At 32.7% G+C, this 21,091-nt stretch overlaps 1 protein-coding gene across 1 annotated transcript; it reads left to right on the top strand.

The window, feature by feature from the left end:
- The first annotated feature begins 125 nt into the window (after positions 1–125).
- On the top strand, positions 126–20,702 carry LOC105680157 (proton-coupled amino acid transporter-like protein CG1139). The gene is made up of 8 exons (XM_012380617.2): positions 126–905; positions 9,635–9,687; positions 10,809–10,934; positions 12,530–12,802; positions 13,070–13,154; positions 18,672–18,941; positions 19,474–19,828; positions 20,043–20,702. Exons 1-8 carry the CDS (start codon positions 870–872, stop codon positions 20,285–20,287), a joined length of 1,443 nt encoding a protein of 480 aa, XP_012236040.1. The 5' UTR covers positions 126–869; the 3' UTR covers positions 20,288–20,702.
- Positions 20,703–21,091: the final 389 nt, after the last annotated feature.

Genomic DNA, 21,091 nt, shown 5'->3' with positions numbered 1-21,091 from the left:
AATTTTGAATATATAACAAGTACAAATGATGGCGCTAAAATACAGAAAGCGCACTTAGCCGCTTTTTGTCTGCTTAATAAATTATCAATAATTATATAATAATTAACAAATTATCATTATTGTATCATATAGGATCGTAAAAATCGCAACTACTGCGCTACAATCAAATTTATCGAGCACGCACAAACGCAGAAAAGTATTATGAATACTTATATTTACTTACTCGCATAAGTGTGCTGCACGTACTTGTCCCGTATAAGGATTTACCTTCGTTTACGTCACATACATACGAATAAATTCCCGGTGTAGAGTCACTCAGCCCCTTGAATCGGCAACTTGTACGCTCGTTTTCGGCTGTGCGCCGATAATATCGACGCGGGATCCAAAATGTCAACGACGAAACAGGACGTGTTGCACCCTCGAGACGCGCCACTTGAACTAGCATCGTCGTGTCAATCGGCCGGTTGTGCACGAATACAAATTTGTTTGGCCTCTCTCGCCGGTGCTCCGCCGAAATGATACACGTACGAAACGGTACCGTGAGCGCGAGTCGCACATGCCATGATGCTATATAAATAATACTTCGCGCTAAGTCAGATCAGTCGACTTGCGGCGGTCGTACCTGTCGCGACATATAATGTAACGGATCTTTGGAGATTAAAGCATCTCACATATTCGATTGCATCTTTGCTTCCTTTCAGTCTTTCTTCTGCCCGTTTGTGGTTGTCTGACCAACCCCTTGCTTTATTCCTCTCTTCTTTCGCTTCTTATCCTCAACTCGATACATCGCCTTTGATTTCTGTTACGCTATCGCACACGAGGATTGAAGTCAGCGACTCGACCGGTATCTAGTGGTTCATCCTACAAAGATGTCACACGACAATTTGGGATTTACATCGAGTACGGTGAGTACACAAATATATGTGCGAAGTGTTGGTGACGGGTTTTCAGGCGTAAGAAAGCGTGAATATTTTAGCGGCGATTGGAAAGAAAAAGAAATATCGAGCTCTCTATTGATATCTCCGTAGCGATTTTGATACACGACAGTTTTCGCCGAATCACACCTGCGAATACACTCTAATGTTTTCCAGTGCTCAAATTTGCGACATAAATCGTCTTTGTTTTTATTTAATTTTTGCTGGCGGTTTATTTGCCAAAATCATTTCGTGAAAGAATATCCTTCGCGAGTATAAAGTTGTAAACATACTTTCCTTCTTTCTCGGTTGAGAAAGCGTAGAATGAAGTGTTGACATGAAAAGGAATACAAATGCGGAAAATTGCGAATTTTAGAAAAAGTTATGAAGAAAGTTTTATTTACAAAAATGCAGAAAAAGACAGTTTCTCACGTTGAATAATGATGACAGATAAATTTCTCCAAAACGTGGCATTTAACGCCACGTTTGTATATTCAGTTTTTCCGAATCTTATATCCAGAAATTACTCACAAAGAAAATGTGCACAATAAAAAAGTTTTATGACTTAAAATGATAAAATATTTCCAACAATAAAATATGCGCACATGAGTCTTATATAAAAGAAAACAAACTTATATAAGACAACCAATATTTCTCGCGAATAATTTTTTTTTAGTGAAAAACTAGCATTTCTCATTGTGTGTGTTATTTCGCGTTTGTGAAGTTGATAATAATACACATTTTTTTTCCGCATATCTTTTAAAGTACAGTTTTATCTAAGCATGCATAATTCACATATGATAACATAATGTACAGATATAAGAGACCTCAAAGTGCATACTAAAATTGTACTAAAAATGTATTTTAACGCAATTTTTTGCGTCATTTCAAGGGTAAGTCAAAGTCAAAGACATTTAAGTAAAATGATAGTCGAAATGATTTACATTGCAATGTATTATCATATAATTCACTTTAAAAAACTTGATCGAAAAAGTTCCTCTGCTTTTAACTTTCTCTCGTATTTGACAAATTTATACTATTACAAGCTATTTAATATTAAACGATTAAAATATTATTAAGTTAAAATCAATAATTTAGATTTGAATCTTTGATTTCGATAATTTTTATAATTGCTAATAAATTTTCGCTTTCGCTATATCTCAAGATTAAATTTTAAGTCATTAAGATAAGACACTTAGAAATGTGGATCATGAAGATAACATTTAAAATATATAACCTGTTTCTTGTGTTCAGGTAGCAAAAAACAATCGCCTTTAAATACGCCCGTATTTGCATACTGTCAGTAACTCTTTTTATAGCGACAAATGATTACGTGACAGGATAATAATAAACTGAAGTAACTGTTGCACACATGATATTTTCGACGGCTTTGCTGTTGCGCGATGGTCCGATCATGAGCCGATCATGAGAATGGAAAGTTTACACTTTTAGATATTGCGCCGACGAAAATCTCGAAGGACAATCGTTTATTCGCTCGCTCGACGGTCATTGACGTCCGAAACGACGCCGTTGACGTCGTTCGCTGGCGTGCTTCCGTTTTTTGCTCGTTTATGCCGACAATAATTGGCGAATTACAACTGTTGCACAATAAGGAAATACCAATGAGCGAAGGAGCCGAACTGGTTGACGTCTACTGATTGACGTTTAGCGCTCGCTTTTGCGAAATGTCCTTCTCCCGCGACTTTTTCCAGGCGCCCGTGGCGCGCCGATCATGAGCCTTTTTTTCTCTCCCGTTTTTTTTCCCTACATTATCGAAGGCAACCAGGTACAATGGTTGTCCTTTAAAACACGTACGATTATTCGAAAGTGTGTAAAATTGTTGTGCAAACTGTACCAAAGGTTTTGCACCTTTCCCTTGCAATCCAATCCCACCTTAGACGAATTCGCCATAGAATTTGAAATAAAATTTTACTCATAACTTTATGTTATTATATTTATACTTTTATATGCAATAGAGAGAAAATATTTGAAAAATTAGAATACACACATGTGCAAAACTATAAATCAGTGATATATTACGATTTTTCAAATCTTTTCTATAACATAAAATTATAAATAAATTTCTACATAGAGTTATAGACTTTTTAGAATTGGCTCTTTGTCAAATACATAATTTTTTATACTAAATAGTAAAAAAAAAAGATTTTATTATAATTGATTAAAATATATTTCTATTTAATAACATTTTATATTTTATAGTTTAATTTGATTTATATGTCGAACTGGACTTGAACTAAGCATGACTCGACTTTCGGTCTGCAAGGATTAATTTTCTTTATTCCGAGAATGAAAAGATTATATCTCTCATATCTGCATTGAATATTAGATATCATAATAGTGCTATATTTTCTGCTATCTCTTGATACCGCACCTATAATGATGCATTATAATACCTCTCTTATGCTATGCATTTATTAAATTCTTTTGCGATATATACATATATTCTAAACATTATTGCACATTAATTTGTTTTTTTTATCTTGGCTGTCCTTGGCCGATATGTTGCGTATTAATAAGTTCTTCTGGTAACAATATTATTCGACAATAACAATTACTTATTTTGCTGTTACAATTTATCGGCTTAATAGAGCGAATCTGGAAGTCGCATCTTCCTGATAACAATTTTGCAGGATTGTTTCCGCTGCAGCGCTACTGAAAACATTGATAAGAATGATTTGAATATACATGTTTACCGTAAACAAGGCATATATTGCATTACTTCAAATGCACGATTCTTATACGTCAATTTGCATTGTAACGCCGTTGCAATTGCGAGTGTGTAACGCTGAAAAAAAAAACAACAAAAAGATCGTCTTGATGAACGGCCGATTAATTTGCCGAGACTTAACTTGAATTTCTGCCTGGGATACCGGTTTTATCTCGATCCGGACGACTTGTGTAATGAATATACGGCTAATCAATGTGCAGCGAGCCGCACGTAACGAGTTTATCCGCGATAATTACGCGATTACTTACGCATCGTAGAAATTCAAGATCGATCGCATACCGGTAGCGCAGCGCGCGCGTTTGCATAATGCACCTTCGACTCCTCTACTTTCTCGTTCGAGCCGTCGCACAGCTCGCATTATGCCCGTGGAAAAGCATTCACCGCCGTCGAGTATAATGTCAAGAACGATTCGCACATGCTCTCTGCTGTTCAAAATATTTGTACAAAGTCATTGACGGTCGAGGCACGTCTCGTCGCGGAACTTCCTAAAACGGCTCTTTGATTTTTTCTCTCTCTCCTTTTTTTTTTTTTTTTTTTTTAATGACTTGATACTTAGAAAATGTTTGCGTAACTATCGTGGCATCTGTCCGTTCCACTGATTTCCGTCTGTTTTTTCCATATTTTTTCCGCCGGCATGTACTAGGTGCGCAATTAAGTTTCCGGGTTTTTTTTTATCAATGCAAAATGGAAAATTTCAAGAGAAATACAAAAAACGGTTTATTCAAAGTATCGTCCCTCGCTAGCTACACATTTTTGCCATCTCTCTGGCAATACATGAATACCGCGACGATAAAACGACGCGTCTTTGCATCGAAACCATTTATCCAATCAGTTTTGCACTTCTTCGAAATTGGCCAAGTGTAGCCCAGCTAAGCCATGTGCCATCGACCGGAACAAGTGATAATTGGAAGGGGCCAGGTCTGGTGAATACAGCGGGTGCGGTAGCAGATCCCATTTCAGCGTTTTCATGGTGTCCTGGACGATGGAAGTGCGATGGCACGGAACGTTGTCGTGCTGCAATATCACTCGTTCGTGTCTCGTGTCCCATTCTGGCCGTTTTTCGAGCAATGCATGGTTCAAATTTATCAGTTGTTGTTGTCTTGTGTTTGCGTATCATTTTCATCCAATAACGCTTGCAGATCGGCGTCCTCAAATGTTTTTGGTCTTCCGGAGCGCTCCTTGTCCTCAGTGTCGAAATCGCCATTTCTAAAGCGTTTAAACCAATCTTCACAAGTAGTTTTCGATTGTGCATGTTCGCCGTAGGCTTTCTCAAGCAAACGGCGTGCTTCAGCTGCATTTTCTTTCAAGTTGAAGCAGAAAAGCAAAGCTTCCCGCAAATGCTGTTTATTTGGCACAAAACTCGACATCTTTATTGTTAGAAAAAATATTTTTGCGTTGCAATATGTGTTGGTATTATGACTGGTTATTGTTGACAGATGTCCAAGTTAATAAAAAAACACAACTTTAGACATGTATATCGACTACATGTATCGTTAGCGCCATTCATGTGTGAAACCCGGAAACTTAGTTGCGCACCTAGTATATTCGCGCAAAGGACGAATCGCGCGTGCTCTGAATTGTCGAGGTTTGGAAATCTTGCGCTAAAATCGCTCTTATTGTTTGCAGTCGCGCAGTGATAATTGCAATAATCCAAGGTGCAACAATATTGTTTCGTAAGCCGAAGGTGCGATTATGTTCAAACAGAAATAAATCTGTTGTTTTCTAACAGACTTGATTAGATTTGAATTGATAGCTATTATAAAATAATTTCTTAAAATAGCGAGACTCAATTAAAATGCAATTCTTATTACGTGAACGTACGTCGAGTTCGAGTAATTAATTTGATGTAGAAAAAATTGACGTTTTACGTGATAATATAAATATTGTATATATAAGTAATATGCGATAACTCAAGATATTTAAAAAATCTTACAAATGTATGTATGAAAGTGATAAGTTAAATTATGTATCTGAAATATCTAAAATCATAATAATTGAGGTACTGTCAGGAAAATAAGTACTTAAAAACTTTAGTTTTCTTATCCGCATGATGATAGATTATGCCAAGAATTCGATAAATTCGATAAATACAAGTTTTATTGATTAGAAAAAACAAATATTAAAAGATTAGAAGCATTTGAGTTCACAAAGTAATTTTCCTTTCAAGAGCTAATGATTAATTGCAAAATAGACAGATAAAATATATTATTATTTGACAATTCTTTATGCGATAATACGAATTTTTAATATGCAAAATATAAAACTTATATTTTATTTGTTTTTTATTGCTAGAAAATGGTGAACAATTAATATGATTTATTTCGAACATTTGCATGTGTGCAGTAAAATTAGAAGATAATTCTAAAATTAATTAAATTATTTGATATGTAAAAATAAAATATTAAATTAAGATGTGAATTTTATCTGAGAGATTTGCAGAATTTTTAATCGGTCAACATTTTGTCTGTTAAAAAAATATTAACAAATATGATGAAAACTCTCTATGTTTCGAATCTTTTAATCTTTTTCTTTCATTGTTTTATCTATGTTGAGAAATTATTAAACATTTATCAGATTCATAGAATTGTTGTCTTTCAAGTATATTTTATGTTATCGCGACATATTATCATGCAATCTTTTGTATCAATGTAAGCCTCATTATCGAAGATTTATTATCATTAAGTAACACTATTTATGCCACATTTCCATCAGTTTAATCCCTCAATAGAAAGCTTTTAATTTATAGCAATCAAACTTATTCATCAACTTAGTTTATTGATAATATAAATCTGATAACGTGCAGATCAAATTTGATTGATATACGCAGACATATATTTAAGTGTGATTGCGGCAACTTCATAACGTAATACAAAAAAAATGCTTTGTCCGGTATTGCGAAACTTAGTTTAGTTTAGCACATTTTAAGCAATTAGCATATGCAGTAGAGCGTGCGCTTATTATAGGTTTCTTCAGAAAACCTGTAATATTCCATTGATTTTTTTTTTCTGCGCTTAATCTCATCACTTGTTTGACGTCGGAAACTTATTAACGGTATAATCTGTTTCTGTAAACTAAAACGCGACAGTTATTCTTAGACAATGAAAGTTAACAATTATATTAAAATAATTATCATCAGCTTGCTGCGTCAGGCTGATAATTGTCGACGCAAAGTGTTAATAAAATTATGCATTTGAGTACAAGCAGAATAATAAATTTAAATACTAATCGTAATATTTGAGTATTAATTTTGTTATTTTTAGGATATATAAAAATTCTATTAATTTTAACATTCACATGATTGATGCATTTTGTTGATTTTTTGCATATTATTTTGTTACATATAGATATATAATTATAAATACTGATTTTTTGAATTTATAACGCATTCTAAAAATAAAGTAATTATATTTTATGTTTAATAAAAATTAGTTAATAATTTACAAATTTATCATATTAACAATGATAATAATAAGCTTTTATTTGAGATATGTAATAATATAAAATGTTCAACAGCACAAATTCAATAAGGTAGATTTATCGTCCGAGATGCCTAAAAAAATTCCATTTTAGTTTCGTAATTGGACTATTTGCTAGTACAACACAGGTGTTTTGGTGACAGTGGAAATAATAATAAGCGCAAATACGCAAGTCGGTTTATGCCAGATTTCTTCGCATAATGCGAACGATATGAAATCCTGTTCTTATGGTATCGCAAATAAACAGATCTAACTGAAGTGTTGATAAAGAAATTTGCATACCGTTACGGAAAAATAGGCCGAAGCGTGAACACTCATCTGTCTATTCGCTGATGTTTATGATTTACACAACTAAACTCATTTATAATTCATTATTAATTGAGTGTGAGACATATATATGTTTGCGTATTGAGTTTGCATTGATGTGACAACTGTGCGATAAATATGTGGTATGCAGCGAGAAAAGAATATGCAATGTTTATAACCACATTAAAATGATTTACTGATGCCGCTAATTGGCATGTGTCATAAATGCTTTAATCTTTTTACGGGAAACGATAAAACAAAGAGGCAGACTTCGACAAATTGATAATTCCATGTTTATCGAGGGGCTTAATATCTCTTTCAGAAGCCATTAATAAAGTAAATGTGTTGTAAGATAATTATACTTTCTAACTGAATGCATCATTAACATAATATTAATGTCATTAATTTTAAACAATATTATTTTTATCAGAATGGAAGAATCTTGCTATTTGTGGGAAATTGTTCAATTGTTTATGAAAAAAGGGAGGGATGCATTTGAAATTTAAAACGTATATTAATATACACTGTTATATTCACACAATTATGTGAAAGAAATAAATAGACATAAGAATACTACTGTACAAAATTTCGAGGATTAAAGAGACGAGATTCTATCTCAAAAGAAGATATAAGTATTATCAGATAGAATGTCAGAGTGCCGACGTGATTGAATATAGTGGAAAATTTTCCTTGATATTGCGACATATATCGATACTAGATGTTTCAATAATTCTGTTTGAATAATATCGATACTATATAAAGGAATTTTCCACTATGATCACCGCCATTATAAATGCATGCATTTATAATGAATCTCATTTTGTAGGCGTAATCTTTTCGCTTTGAAGGACGTATTAAACAGTCGTATCCGTACATTATGCAATTTACACGTTTGCACAGTACACGGCGTATGAAAATTTCTCATATTCATCACGTTTACGACTTAACTGCACGTAAAGAAGCTGTATCAGTCTCGAGGAATTATGTAAATGCCGGCCGGCAATTTATGATTTAAGATTGCGAGAAGATTGGTCTTCCCAATTGCACTTCTTTACTTATTCCAAAATTATCTTGAAATCTTCAATGCTAAATGAATTTTTGATAATTTTGCGGTTCACGAGTCTCACTTACGGAAATCACGAAAACGATAAAATAAATACTTCCAAAGCGTAAAAATAGCCAGTCGCCGAAGAAGATTCTATTCATCTCAATAGAAATAGATAAATATTATACTAATGTTACCGATTGATCAAATCGATCGAATTATATCGAGAAAGCCAGACGGAAAAAGCCGGACGCGAAACTTCCCTATTAAATAAGTGTGATGTATGTATAACCATTTATATATCGCAGCAGCTGCAGACGCGGAATATTACAGCATAATTCGAAAAGATATGCCACTCATACATTTATTTCCAAGCAATTAATGATTGACTGATGTTGCAATTGATGTTTATTACTCATCAAAGGAATCTCTCAAATTTTATACTTATTTTTACAGTTTGCAAATTCGCGAATTATTTTAAGTTCCATGCGCATGTACGTTGATCATAATAATTTTTTAGAAAATATATAAAAGTGCGATCTGTTTTTTGAATTAATCTGTACATGTGTGAATACGTAAACTCACCAAACCATGTCTTCCAATCGTAAATATTATCTAGAATTGTCATATCTATAGTTATACGTAGCGCATTACATATCGGCTAGTAAAATCAAGATCAATAATCGTCAGCAAGCAGTAAAGTCCACTTTTATGAATAGTGAAGTTCGAACGTGATGCGAGATACGATTTTGACATGCGATAAAAAGCAGTGTTTAAAGATGAAAGATATCTGTTTAAAGAACGAGATTAATGTCATTTTTTTAAATTCAAGATTGTATTTGTAGCGTTCATAAAAAAATTTATGGAGTACCCAACCTGCTGTTTCATATTTTACACCGGCGAAAATTGTATAACTGTGAAAAACTGCAATTTTGATTTATAAAAACATTCATGATTTGCGGAACAGGTATATCTGCTACAAATTATTTACATCCGCGAAATATCAGGCCAATCCAGAAGTTTGTGTTCGCATTTTTTGGAATATTAAAAATTACAAACTCCACAAAATATACTTTTAGTTAATCGATTATACATTTTTACCGTTATTGCTATATATATTAATCTTGTTAAATGTTCTTTTCAGGATGTTCTGCAGGGTCTGAAAAAGTCTTCCTCATCCAAAGAACATAAAAATGGGTGAGTATCTAATACAATTTAATTTTTTTATAAATATCACAAAAATGTATAAAAAAGGTTTCTTTTTACCTATTTATTTATGATATTAATGTTTATTTATTTGTTTATTCACTATCACAAATTAGTCATACGCTTCTCAAAGTATTACATTGTCCGATAAAATTTGACTTTTTTTTGTCTTTGGCTTGTGGAGTGTCATTTCTCGAAGATTTTTGGTCGCTGAATTTTAATACGCGCGCAGAAAAATTCTATTACGTCACATTTCCGAGGAAAATGTGGTAACATGGGTCAAAAATGTTGATTTTGATCATATTTAGAACGGCATTGCGTTTAAAAGAATTTAATTTTTTCAATTTTGTCTACACTATCTTAAAGTGCTATTTTTTACCTTCAAAATAAATTTTTTTTTGTTTTTGTACAATTTTTTACGACCAAGTTACGTAAATTTGAAGTTAGGCATAACATGTATAGCTAGTAAGTCATATCTTTTGTTAGTTCGCGCACACTTTTATTTTTGTGGTTACGTGATTTGTGTTTCTTGGACTTGATATTCCGAGGTTAACATGACAGTCGCTAAAAGATCATTTAGCCACAATATGTGTTTCCGGAGTGCACCACGTGGAGACGATCTTTATTACACTCCTTTTTTTATATTCTTTTTTAATTTTTTCTTTTGTTCTTTTGTTCTTTTTTATTTTTGTTTTATTTTTGTCTACGTTTATTTAATTTGTAGCAATCTTCCCCGACCTCAGGTAAGCGCCAGACAGTGGTAATTTCAAACTCACATAACTTGATCTTAAAAAATCGTACAGAAACAAAAAAAAATTCATCTTGAAGGTAAAGAATAGCATTTTAAGATAATGTAGACAAAATTGAAAAAATAAAATTTCCTTAACCGCAATACCATTCTAATACGGCCAAAATCGTCATTTTTGGCCTATATTATCCCATTTTTTTCGGAAATGTGGCGTGATAGGCAAATTCTGAGGACAGCATCGTTTTCAGAATCAAAAAATACTCTGGAAATGATACTTTGCAAGCCAAAGACAAAATCAGTGTCGGACAGTGTTAGTTATTGATAGATATGTGATGTACTTAAAACAAAAGATGCATTTTTATAGTTATAAATCAAGTGAGAAACATGACGGCGTTTACGTGCTGGAACTCGAGGAAAAAAAGAAAAGTACAGATGAAAAAGATGAGAATTACGATCCGTACAGTTACAGAGTGGTGGAGCATCCGACTACGTAAGTCTTACCGAATACGATTCGTGCCAATTTGTTTTATGCAGTTGAGAAACAATATGCGAATATAAGGAAAATTTATCACGTCTATATCACGTCTATTTATCACATAAATATAATTTAATTATACAATTAATTAATTATATCAATTAATCAATTAATTATACAATAATTTTATTTTTATTAATTTTTAAAATTTTAATAGTTCCGTTTAATTTTAATAGTTTAATTATAATAAACAATTTATCAATATTTATAATATTTAACAATTTAACAATATTTATATATTTATTTAATATAAACAATTTAAGAAGAATTATAATTCTTCTTAAATTTAACAAAATGTGTTTTTAATATATTATAATTTAATATATCAGTTACCTAAATTTGAGTTGATAAGTTAAATCAAACCAATATAGCGATAAACTCACCGATTAAGATAAATTGTTTATTATAATTAAACTATTAAAATTAAACGGAACTATTAAAATTTTAAAAATTAATAAAAATAAAATTATTGATTTGGCTCTTTAATATTTTATTCAATACAGTGAAAATAAATTAAGCTCCTAAAGCCGGAGCTAGTTGATATTGCTCATTCATTAAATTATATTATTAACAATCCAGTTGTACAAACGTTTCGATCATTTTTCGTGATCATCTTCAGTGTGACTCATTCTTCAAATAATCTGCCAATGTAACTGCCTTGATATCGTCTTATGTTGCTTACAATCAAGTTTTATGTTGCTTACAAGGCAGTTACATTGGCACATTATTTGAAGAATGAGTCACACTGAAGATGATCACGAAAAATGATCGAAACGTTTGTACAACTGGATTGTTGATAATATAATTTAATAAATGAGCAATATCAACTCCGGCTCTAGTAGCTTAATTTATTTTTACTATATTAAAATTAAACTAAAAGATTAATTATCATTTCTTTTTAATAGAAAAGTAAATTGTTACGTGCTTTTAAAAGTTATTCAAAATCAACGTCAATCATATAAATGGATTGTAATGTAATTTTTAAAGTTTTGCAATATATCATGCGCGCGTATATAATAATTAAAAAAGAATGACATTTTTATAATGACAGCATTTTCCATGTTTTTTTATTATCTAAATAAAATCCAGTATTAGCAGTATGTGTTGAAAATTGAGACTTAAAAACAGCTAATTAATAAGACGGTATTCAAAGAAAATTATTATTTGCATCACTTGGCATTTAACTAAACAGGAATTATCCAATCGAGATTCATGAAGGAGCATGTTTTATTAAAGAGTTAATCATAATGAAAAACGATATAACTTGTCATACAAGATGATTAAGAATGCTACGTAACGCGCCATGCGACACTTTCTTTGCATGCGAAATAACAGTTGATTATTCACCGCACGTCTTGCGCTAAGCGGCTTATTAGCGTAATTTCCTACATTCAATAATGAAATCGGAAGTCTCGGTGAATCATTTTCCTGGTGAAAAACGCGAAATGCTTGACGCGTACGATTCTCTGTCGTAATAAACTTACCAATTATCATATTTATTGCGGGTAGCAGCAGTAAATATCTGATTTCTTTCCAACGTGAATTTCCAGCGATGCGGAAACATTGCTCCATTTGCTGAAGGGCAGTTTGGGCACTGGAATTCTTGCGATGCCAAAGGCCTTCTACAATGCCGGATACATCGTTGGTTTGGTAGCCACAATTATCATAGGGCTTCTCTGTACATATTGCATGCGAATTCTTGTTCGTTCAGAATACGAATTATGTAAACGGAACAGAGTGCCCTCCATGACGTATCCGGTGACTGCGCAAAGTGCTTTACTCGAAGGACCAGTATTTCTGAGACGGTTCTCCAAAAGTTCCATGTAAGTAAATTAAATCTCCAGTATATACATTTAATATATAATTTTAGAAACTCTATTTTAGTATAAAATAGTTCTTATTTATTTTTAATTAAAAAGAGTTTGTTTAATTTGATAGTTGAATAAACGATAATATGATTATAATAGCATTTATTGTACTATTGAGTTTTATTATAATACTTTAATTTAAGCAATGAGAACACGATTAGAAATCTTAATGGCAACTCTTACACCTCCTTCATGAAAAACATTTGTTTTTTTTGTTCGTAGACACATAATAAACATCTTCCTGTTGGTATATCAGATGGGCACTTGCTGCGTCTACTTGGTATTCATTTCCAGAAATCTGCAACTGGTGAGTATCCTCACTATTTTCAGTTCGTATTGCATTACGCTTTCCAAATGTCATAAAATTCAACTTTAAAATAGATTTTTATCTTCGGCATGTAAATGTTCGTGAACGTGCACTTCATTTGTAATGCGCATTTGATATGAACGAAGACCTGGTTGAGACAAGTTTATTACGTTTAACAAAAAATGAAATACAACTTGTCTATTTATTATTCATAAGTTCCGGTGTCAATAACAATTCGAAAAAAAAAAGATTTGATTTAAATAAATTAACATCTCAAGACCAAACAAACATTAAATTAAAATAAAATTTGTTTTTTGTTTTATAGGTTTTATTATTGAGTAATTTTATTAAAACAATATCGATTTAGATTTGATAATATATAATCGTGTCCCGCAAATGCATTCCGCGTATGTATATTATTAATCTCTTTTATACTCGTTTGCATCACGTTGATTAATAATTTATGCGAATTCTTTCTCGCATAACGATTATTTTAATGCGCTAATCAATCCGATATCGCGATATTCACCAGGATTAAAGCACGTAGGTAGAAAAAGGAATAATCTAGGCCAGGGAAATATACGCCGCAGGAATACGCAAGTAGACAGTCGTTGTAATTAATGCACGTACGGTTTGAGTCAAGGTGATTGTACTAACATAGACGGTCGGTCATCGACGTTTTCGCTGATGTTGTATCGAGGATGTTGCTCGTTTCCGCGCAAATTTCCATAATTTTACCAAATGCAGTTTACTCTGAAAATTTTTTAAACAAAGATTTTCCGCTATTTTTCATATAATCCATATATGTCAGTTGGAACAAATTTTGCAAAACTCATTTTTTAATAAAAATAATGTTTTTGTTTACATGGAATCTTGATAATAAATAATTGTGTCATGTTTATGAAGATTACAAATTCACGTATTTATGTCAATTATGTTTGTCCCATTCTTATTTTACGTCAGACTGCGCGCAAAGTCGCGCGCATGTGAAATGATTTATTATGGAATTTTACTATCTCGTCGATCGTACGAGAAATTATTGCAACAACGCGAAGCAAATAGAATCTTATCACGATTACAGGATTACATTACATCAAGTAAGAACTGTCTGCCGCGTCGGACAAGCATTAACTTAAGTATCGTTCACATAAGAATCATATAACAGCGCAAAATTTGTTTTCAACTCATTGCAATTCTGTTTCGATTATTGACATGCACTTTTTTAATGCATGAAAGTGCCATTGCAACATTTTTGGAAAATTTTAGCAATTTAGCCATTCAAAATATATTATATTTAAGGAGTAACTTTTGGACACTCTTTATTTAACGAGCCAAGTGTCTTATTTGTGGATGAAGAATAGTAATTTGGGAGATCGATTAATTAAATTATTGAACAAACATTTTGCTGTGTAAAATAAGCGTTACATAGGAAAATAAATGTTTGCATCTATGCTGCAAAAATGCAATACAAGACATTTACATAATACAATTTATAATATAGTAATTTGCGCTAAATCTCATGTGGACGATACTTTAACCGGATTGGGAGGTGTTGCGTAGTACGCAATGTAATAGATAGTTAACTGTCGTTACGACATATGTTATTATGGCAAGTAAGTAGAGTGTGTGTAGATGCAACGCGTGCATTCACGTAAACCTGAATGCCGCCTGCGTTCGCAAGCATGAGGGTCGGATGCGAAGTGAACGGAATCGCACACAAAACAGATACATTAATCGTTCAAAGTTTCAGATAAATGTCAAGATACTATTGAATTTTCTTTTCGAATATCAGGATAGACATACATCAGACACGCAAACTTAACCAACTTTGCCGCAAAAATAGTAAACTTGAGAAATATAAAAGAACAAACAGGTTTACAAATTGTATAATTTCACGCGTGTCGCAATGTTTTGTCGTTTACAACAAACATAATATAAGTAAAATGAGTATAGATAAAATATTGTGCAAAAATGAGGCATAGACCAAAGAACATATTCGATATATAATATTATTCTTTTACGAAAAGGATGCAAATAACGTTCTCACAAGCAATGTGAACTGAGCGTCGCAGTGTTTCGAGAAATTTTGAAAGGGCGATTTCACGCTTTTATTGTTAGAATCTAAAGTTCCTTCAAAGACTGGTCTATCTTTATGTATGTAACCCATAAATCTGTGACATCTGAAACTAAGGAAGTAATTCTAGAAGTCGTTTAACTCGGCTCATGATACGCTGCCGTTGCCGCATGCTCGCACGTAGACGCGGCTTGTAAACGCGGCTGATGAATTATTCCTATCCGGAAGCTTCTGGTGACGGGTTATTCACTCTAGCATCGATACAAGGCAGTTAAACGCGCGTTGTGCAATAATTCCAGTGACGGAATTATCAGTGAACGATCTAAGCGGTCATTTAAAATGTCCGCTGAAAGAGATATCTTAATTTGAACATCGAAAACATGAGTAAATTATTTTATTCCGCAGATATCGTTATCTTTAAAGAGGATTTCTAAGATTCCGATATCCACTCAATATTGTTTTGTTTAACGTTTCTGGAAAATTTTGTTGTAATTGTAATATCAAAAAGCAATGATTGCTATCGTTATCGAATCACTTATGGTATCGTCTTATTTACCATCATTTTTTGATAAGCAATAAGTGGATACAACAGTCATTCACGCGATAAAAAATAATATGTGTATTTGTGAATAATAATGTTTTGATAGCTTCGATTAGTTTAAATTATCATCTCAAAAGGGCAGGAAACATTTTTTAATTTTTATTATTTACTTTTTATAAATAATTTTATGTTTTTTTAAATTATTTATAATTTATTATATTTAATCGAATTAATTTACTTTATCGATTTAACTTATTTTATTATAAAATTATGAATATAAAAGAATAGTTCATATTTTCGATATTAAATGTACATATTACGATATTTTTATATTAAATGTACATAGTACATAATTAACTACACGCAGATGTAGCTGATAATTGTGCTGATTATCGCAAAACATTACGTACCGTAATTGCTACAAGAGGAATAACGAAAAATAGTGGTATCTCTTTATCACATTGTAACGATCAAATTAAGATTAAAAGATGTTTCTTCAATAAATATGTTCAAGGTGATTTGCATCATTCAGATCACTAGAATAATTTTTGTAGGCTCTGTATTTTTTATTGAGTACACTTTTTTACACTAAAAAAGACTAATTATAAATACTTTTTTTATTTATATTTATTTTATCGATTTAATGACTTTAATGAATTCATCAGCATGTAAAGCTGATGTATAAATATTGTTTTATATAATACGCAATTCGTGGAAATACAGGCAAATATTAATTTTCAAGTGTGTGTTTAATTGATTGCATGTCGTCCATGCATCATTATGTGTATCTTACGTAAGATGAAGGCTAGATTCGATAGCGACAAATGAAACGCGTTAAACGATTGTAACGCGCCCATTTCCGCTTGTCCTTGAAATCGAAACATCGTAATGACAGTACGTAAAAGCGAAGTCGTCATATATAACGCTTGTTAATCAAATGCGATAAATTAGCTAAATATTTGCGAAATTACATTCATTAATCGCTAGAATCCCTGGAATTTAGATTTAATCACTTTATGATGTATTTGCAGGAAATTTGTTATTCATTTTTGTTAATCATTTTATTTTCTTGCACTATGAATTAACGATCTGTATGTTAATTAGCACTCTGAGATACAATGACGCACGTATTGTAAAATTTTTTTACTCATGTTCACGTTTATTTGGAATTATTCGAAAATTGACTTTCGTTGAGAATTAATTGAGACAATTTTTTATTTTGTGAATTCTGTAGTATCAAAAATTATATTTTGGTACTTTATCGACGGAAAATGATAGTAAAAAATTGACAATGTTTTATGAGCGATACGTAATATGTAATATAATCTACAAGTTTCTATTGTGTTTTTACACTTATTAATATATTTATTAAAATATTTCTTTTATAATATTCTATAAAATAATTCTTTTTGTAACTTATTTTCTATAGAAATTTGCATATTTAACAACAATGGGATGATAAAATCAATTATAGCATGTAAAAAATTAACTTAATACTGATTATTTTGATTTTTTCTAACATTTAAATTTATTTTTAACGATGATTTATTAACTTTGATTTTTTCTCTTAGAGAGAAAGAGAGATTCAATATTCAATTTTCAACGAAATTCCGAATGAATGAGAAGATGAGCGAAGATACTGTCATCCGTGCGTCGTTATGTTTTCAGACGCTACGTGATTGAAAAACGTAAGTGTCATAAACGGAGGTGACCTTTCGTCTAATGACGGCGAAAAGTTCTCATTCGAGGACATGCATTGCGAAGGTGATGTTCAGGTTCCATGACAGGAAAATGGTATGTATAGACGTTTCCGAGAAGTCCAGCGCGCGATTTAATTACGAATTCAATGTCACGTAAATGTAATACTCGACAAGCCAGTGCCGATTGTGCTGTTCTCGACATATGATTGTCAATGTGATTAGTCGCATTAACGGAATCGAGCAGCTTTGTTATCCTACCGAGAACTCGTTAGAATATTTTGAAGATTACGTCTTATTTTTAAACACGATTTGCGCCGTGAAGCTATTTAACGTGTCACGAACTGCATTTAGCATATGGCATTATGCGTTTAGTGTCCATCGACTTTTTATTAGAACTTTTCACGAATCAAAGAATAAGCTTACCCGCGTCCGCACACAAGTGCAAAGAGTCGCGCGTCATTTTGCATGCCGGATTTGCATGTTCAAAGTGATATTGTTAGAAGCGATGTCGCACGACATTGCGACGAATTTTACGATCTACTTTATTCATTATGTCTGCGCACATCATTTGCATCACTGTAAATATATACAATATCGTTTTGCTTCATTTTCTTGGCTATTGCTTCGCAAAGTATCAGGTAGCGCATTTGCCAACAGCACTGCCCTTGTTCGGCTAATAATAATCATCTGCATATGCACCTCCGAGCGATATTATTACCGTTATCGTTAGTGTATAGTGATGCGAAGTGCAAGTCGACTATACCATACATGTCATGCATCACACTTTATCATCGATGTGCAAAGAAAACTTTATCATTAAAAATTCATCTATGTGCTCGGAAGTTTCAAGTAATCAGGCAATTCAAACAGTTTGGGTCAAATATTTCGAACTAACCAGAAGTCTAAAAATTCGAAAATTTGAATTTCGGAATTTGTGTAAAATTGGACAAAAATAAAAATGTTCCATTTTCCATTCGCAATGCATACTACTTTTGCTCTAGTTTTCTTGGTGAACTCGAAGCTTACTTTTTTTGCTTTGAAACATACAATATATTCAAATCTTTTGTCTGATCTAATCTAAAGCGATTTCCATTATTCTGTCATTTCAAATTTCTTTCTATACGCGTGTGAAATGTGATTTTATTTTTTGTATTTATACACACATTAATAAATAATTACATGTTATGTTTTTCTTCTTCTAGGGATTGAGCTCTTTTGTTAAATTGGAATTGGAGATATACATGGTAATTCTGCTGTTACCTTTGATCTTTGTTAATTACATCAAGAATCTTAAATACTTGGCACCGTGCTCAACAATCGCAAACGCTATTATGTTCGCCGGGTTTGCGATCATTCTTTACTATATCTTTCGAGAGCCGTTGACGTTCAACGACCGCGTGACTGTTGGGGAAGTTAAAAATTTCCCGCTCTTCTTTGGCACCGTCTTATTCGCCCTTGAATCCATCGGCGTAGTAAGTAATCAACCAAAACACAATAAACATTTTAGATAGAAAAGTCTCAATTTAATTAAAATAATTAAATTTATGAGTATAAACTTATATATAACATTAATTGCTATCTTTAATTATGAAAGAAATTATAGTTTGTAATATTTTGAAGCAATAAATCCAAATAAAATACAAAGAGTACAGTTAAAGATAGCATGAATTAATGTTATATTTAAATTTATGAGTATAAACTTATATATAACATTAATTCATGCTATCTTTAATTATGAAAGAAATTATAGTTATTTGTAATATTTTAAAGCAATAAATTCAAATAAAATACAAAGAGTACAATTAAAGATAGCATGAATTAATGTTGTATTTAAATTTATGAGTATAAACTTATATATAACATTAATTCATGCTATCTTTAATTATGAAAGAAATTATAGTTGTTTGTAATATTTTGAAGCAATAAATCCAAATAAAATACAAAGAGTACAATTAAGGAAAATCGAAAATTTGAATTCCATAATAATTTACTATTTACTTACAGGTAATGCCGTTGGAAAACGAGATGAAAACACCCCGATCCTTTATGAAACCATGCGGCGTTCTCAATATTGCAATGGGAGTTATAGTCGTGCTGTACGCCGTCCTGGGATTTTTCGGATACATACGTTACGGCAGCAAAATCGCTGGTAGCATCACGCTGAATCTGCCGACCCACGAAGACCTGGGAATTGCGGTACAAATTCTTCTGGCTATTGCCATCTTTTTTACGCATCCCATTCAGTGCTACGTCGCCATCGATATATTGTGGAACGGCTACATCAGTACGCTTCTTGAGAAGTATCGTTACAAGCTGCTCTGGGAATATGTAGTTAGAACTGCCATCATTCTGATTACTTGTGAGTACATTTCAAGTAACTTTGTCAATAATTAAAAGACGTAGGCATGTAATATTACAAATTCCAAACTGTGCATTAAATTTGACATTTTGTTAATAAAATAAAGAATTTTTAATTCTGAAAAATGAAGAAAGCGTTGAATTTGATTTTAATGCGCTTGTATATTTGCAATCAAAATAGCTACTTAATTGTCGATTTTCGCAATCCATTTCAGTCGGTTTGGCAATTACAATTCCGGAATTGGATCTCTTCATATCGCTGTTTGGCGCGTTATGTCTGTCGGCCTTGGGACTTGCTTTCCCGGCGATCATCCAACTGTGCGCCTTCTGGAAAGTGATGGGGCCCACCGAGAAGAAGATCATGATAGCGAAGAACACGTGCCTAATACTGATCGGGGCGTTAGGCCTGATCGTTGGCACCTACACGAGCCTTCGCGATATCATCGCGAAATTCTCCTGAGGAGTCGGCTCGAAGGATTGTGCTGTGGAAATGTGCTGATGGAGTGAGCAGGACTCGTTCTCCATGCGAGGAACGACGACAATGTGATACGTAGTTAAAGTTGATCATTGCTAAAAGTGAGTGTATCTAAAAGTAGAAGCGCATTTAGAGGCTTTAGCCGAGGGACCGAAATAACGTTAACTTCGTAACGGCTCGCCCGTCACACTGCGGCTTCGATTCGTCGCGGACGAAATGAAGTTCCTAAGTGCCACGTTGGTTTTACGCGTAATTCACGAGACTTTTGTGCGGAAGATGAACTGTGCGACGCCGCCTGGCGCGCGCGTACGCGTCAGTCATGTACAGTACAAAATGTGTAAAAAAAAAAAAAAGGTTTTATTGTATTATAAATAAAAATAATTTTATTTTCTTACTGCTACCCCCTCGATTTCGGATTCCTCCCCCCCGAAATTATCGTCGACTTCTTGAATTACGACTTGAATTACGCAGTACAGAGCGATTGCTTCATTTGATTCTTGACCGTTATTCTTATTAATATTTTATAACGTGAAAGGAGAATAGATGATAGAATAGCGTTCGTGTGTACACGCTATACCATGCGACGAGCTGCAAGAATCGATATTTCAATGATATAAGCAGGTTGCTGCCTAAAAATGAGAACATTCATCAATGCCATCCTGTTTTCCTTATTCGTTTGTTCGCGTTTTATACAGATTTCCAGACGATCAATATTGATTCTCAACAAATCGATATCGTATCATTGTATACAAAACCACAGAGGGCGGAGCGTTTTCTTTTTCTAGAAAT

Source organism: Linepithema humile, chromosome 5, assembly GCF_040581485.1.
Source record: "Linepithema humile isolate Giens D197 chromosome 5, Lhum_UNIL_v1.0, whole genome shotgun sequence".
NCBI lineage: Eukaryota > Metazoa > Arthropoda > Insecta > Hymenoptera > Formicidae > Linepithema > Linepithema humile.
This window is presented reverse-complemented; position numbering and strand designations above follow the sequence as displayed.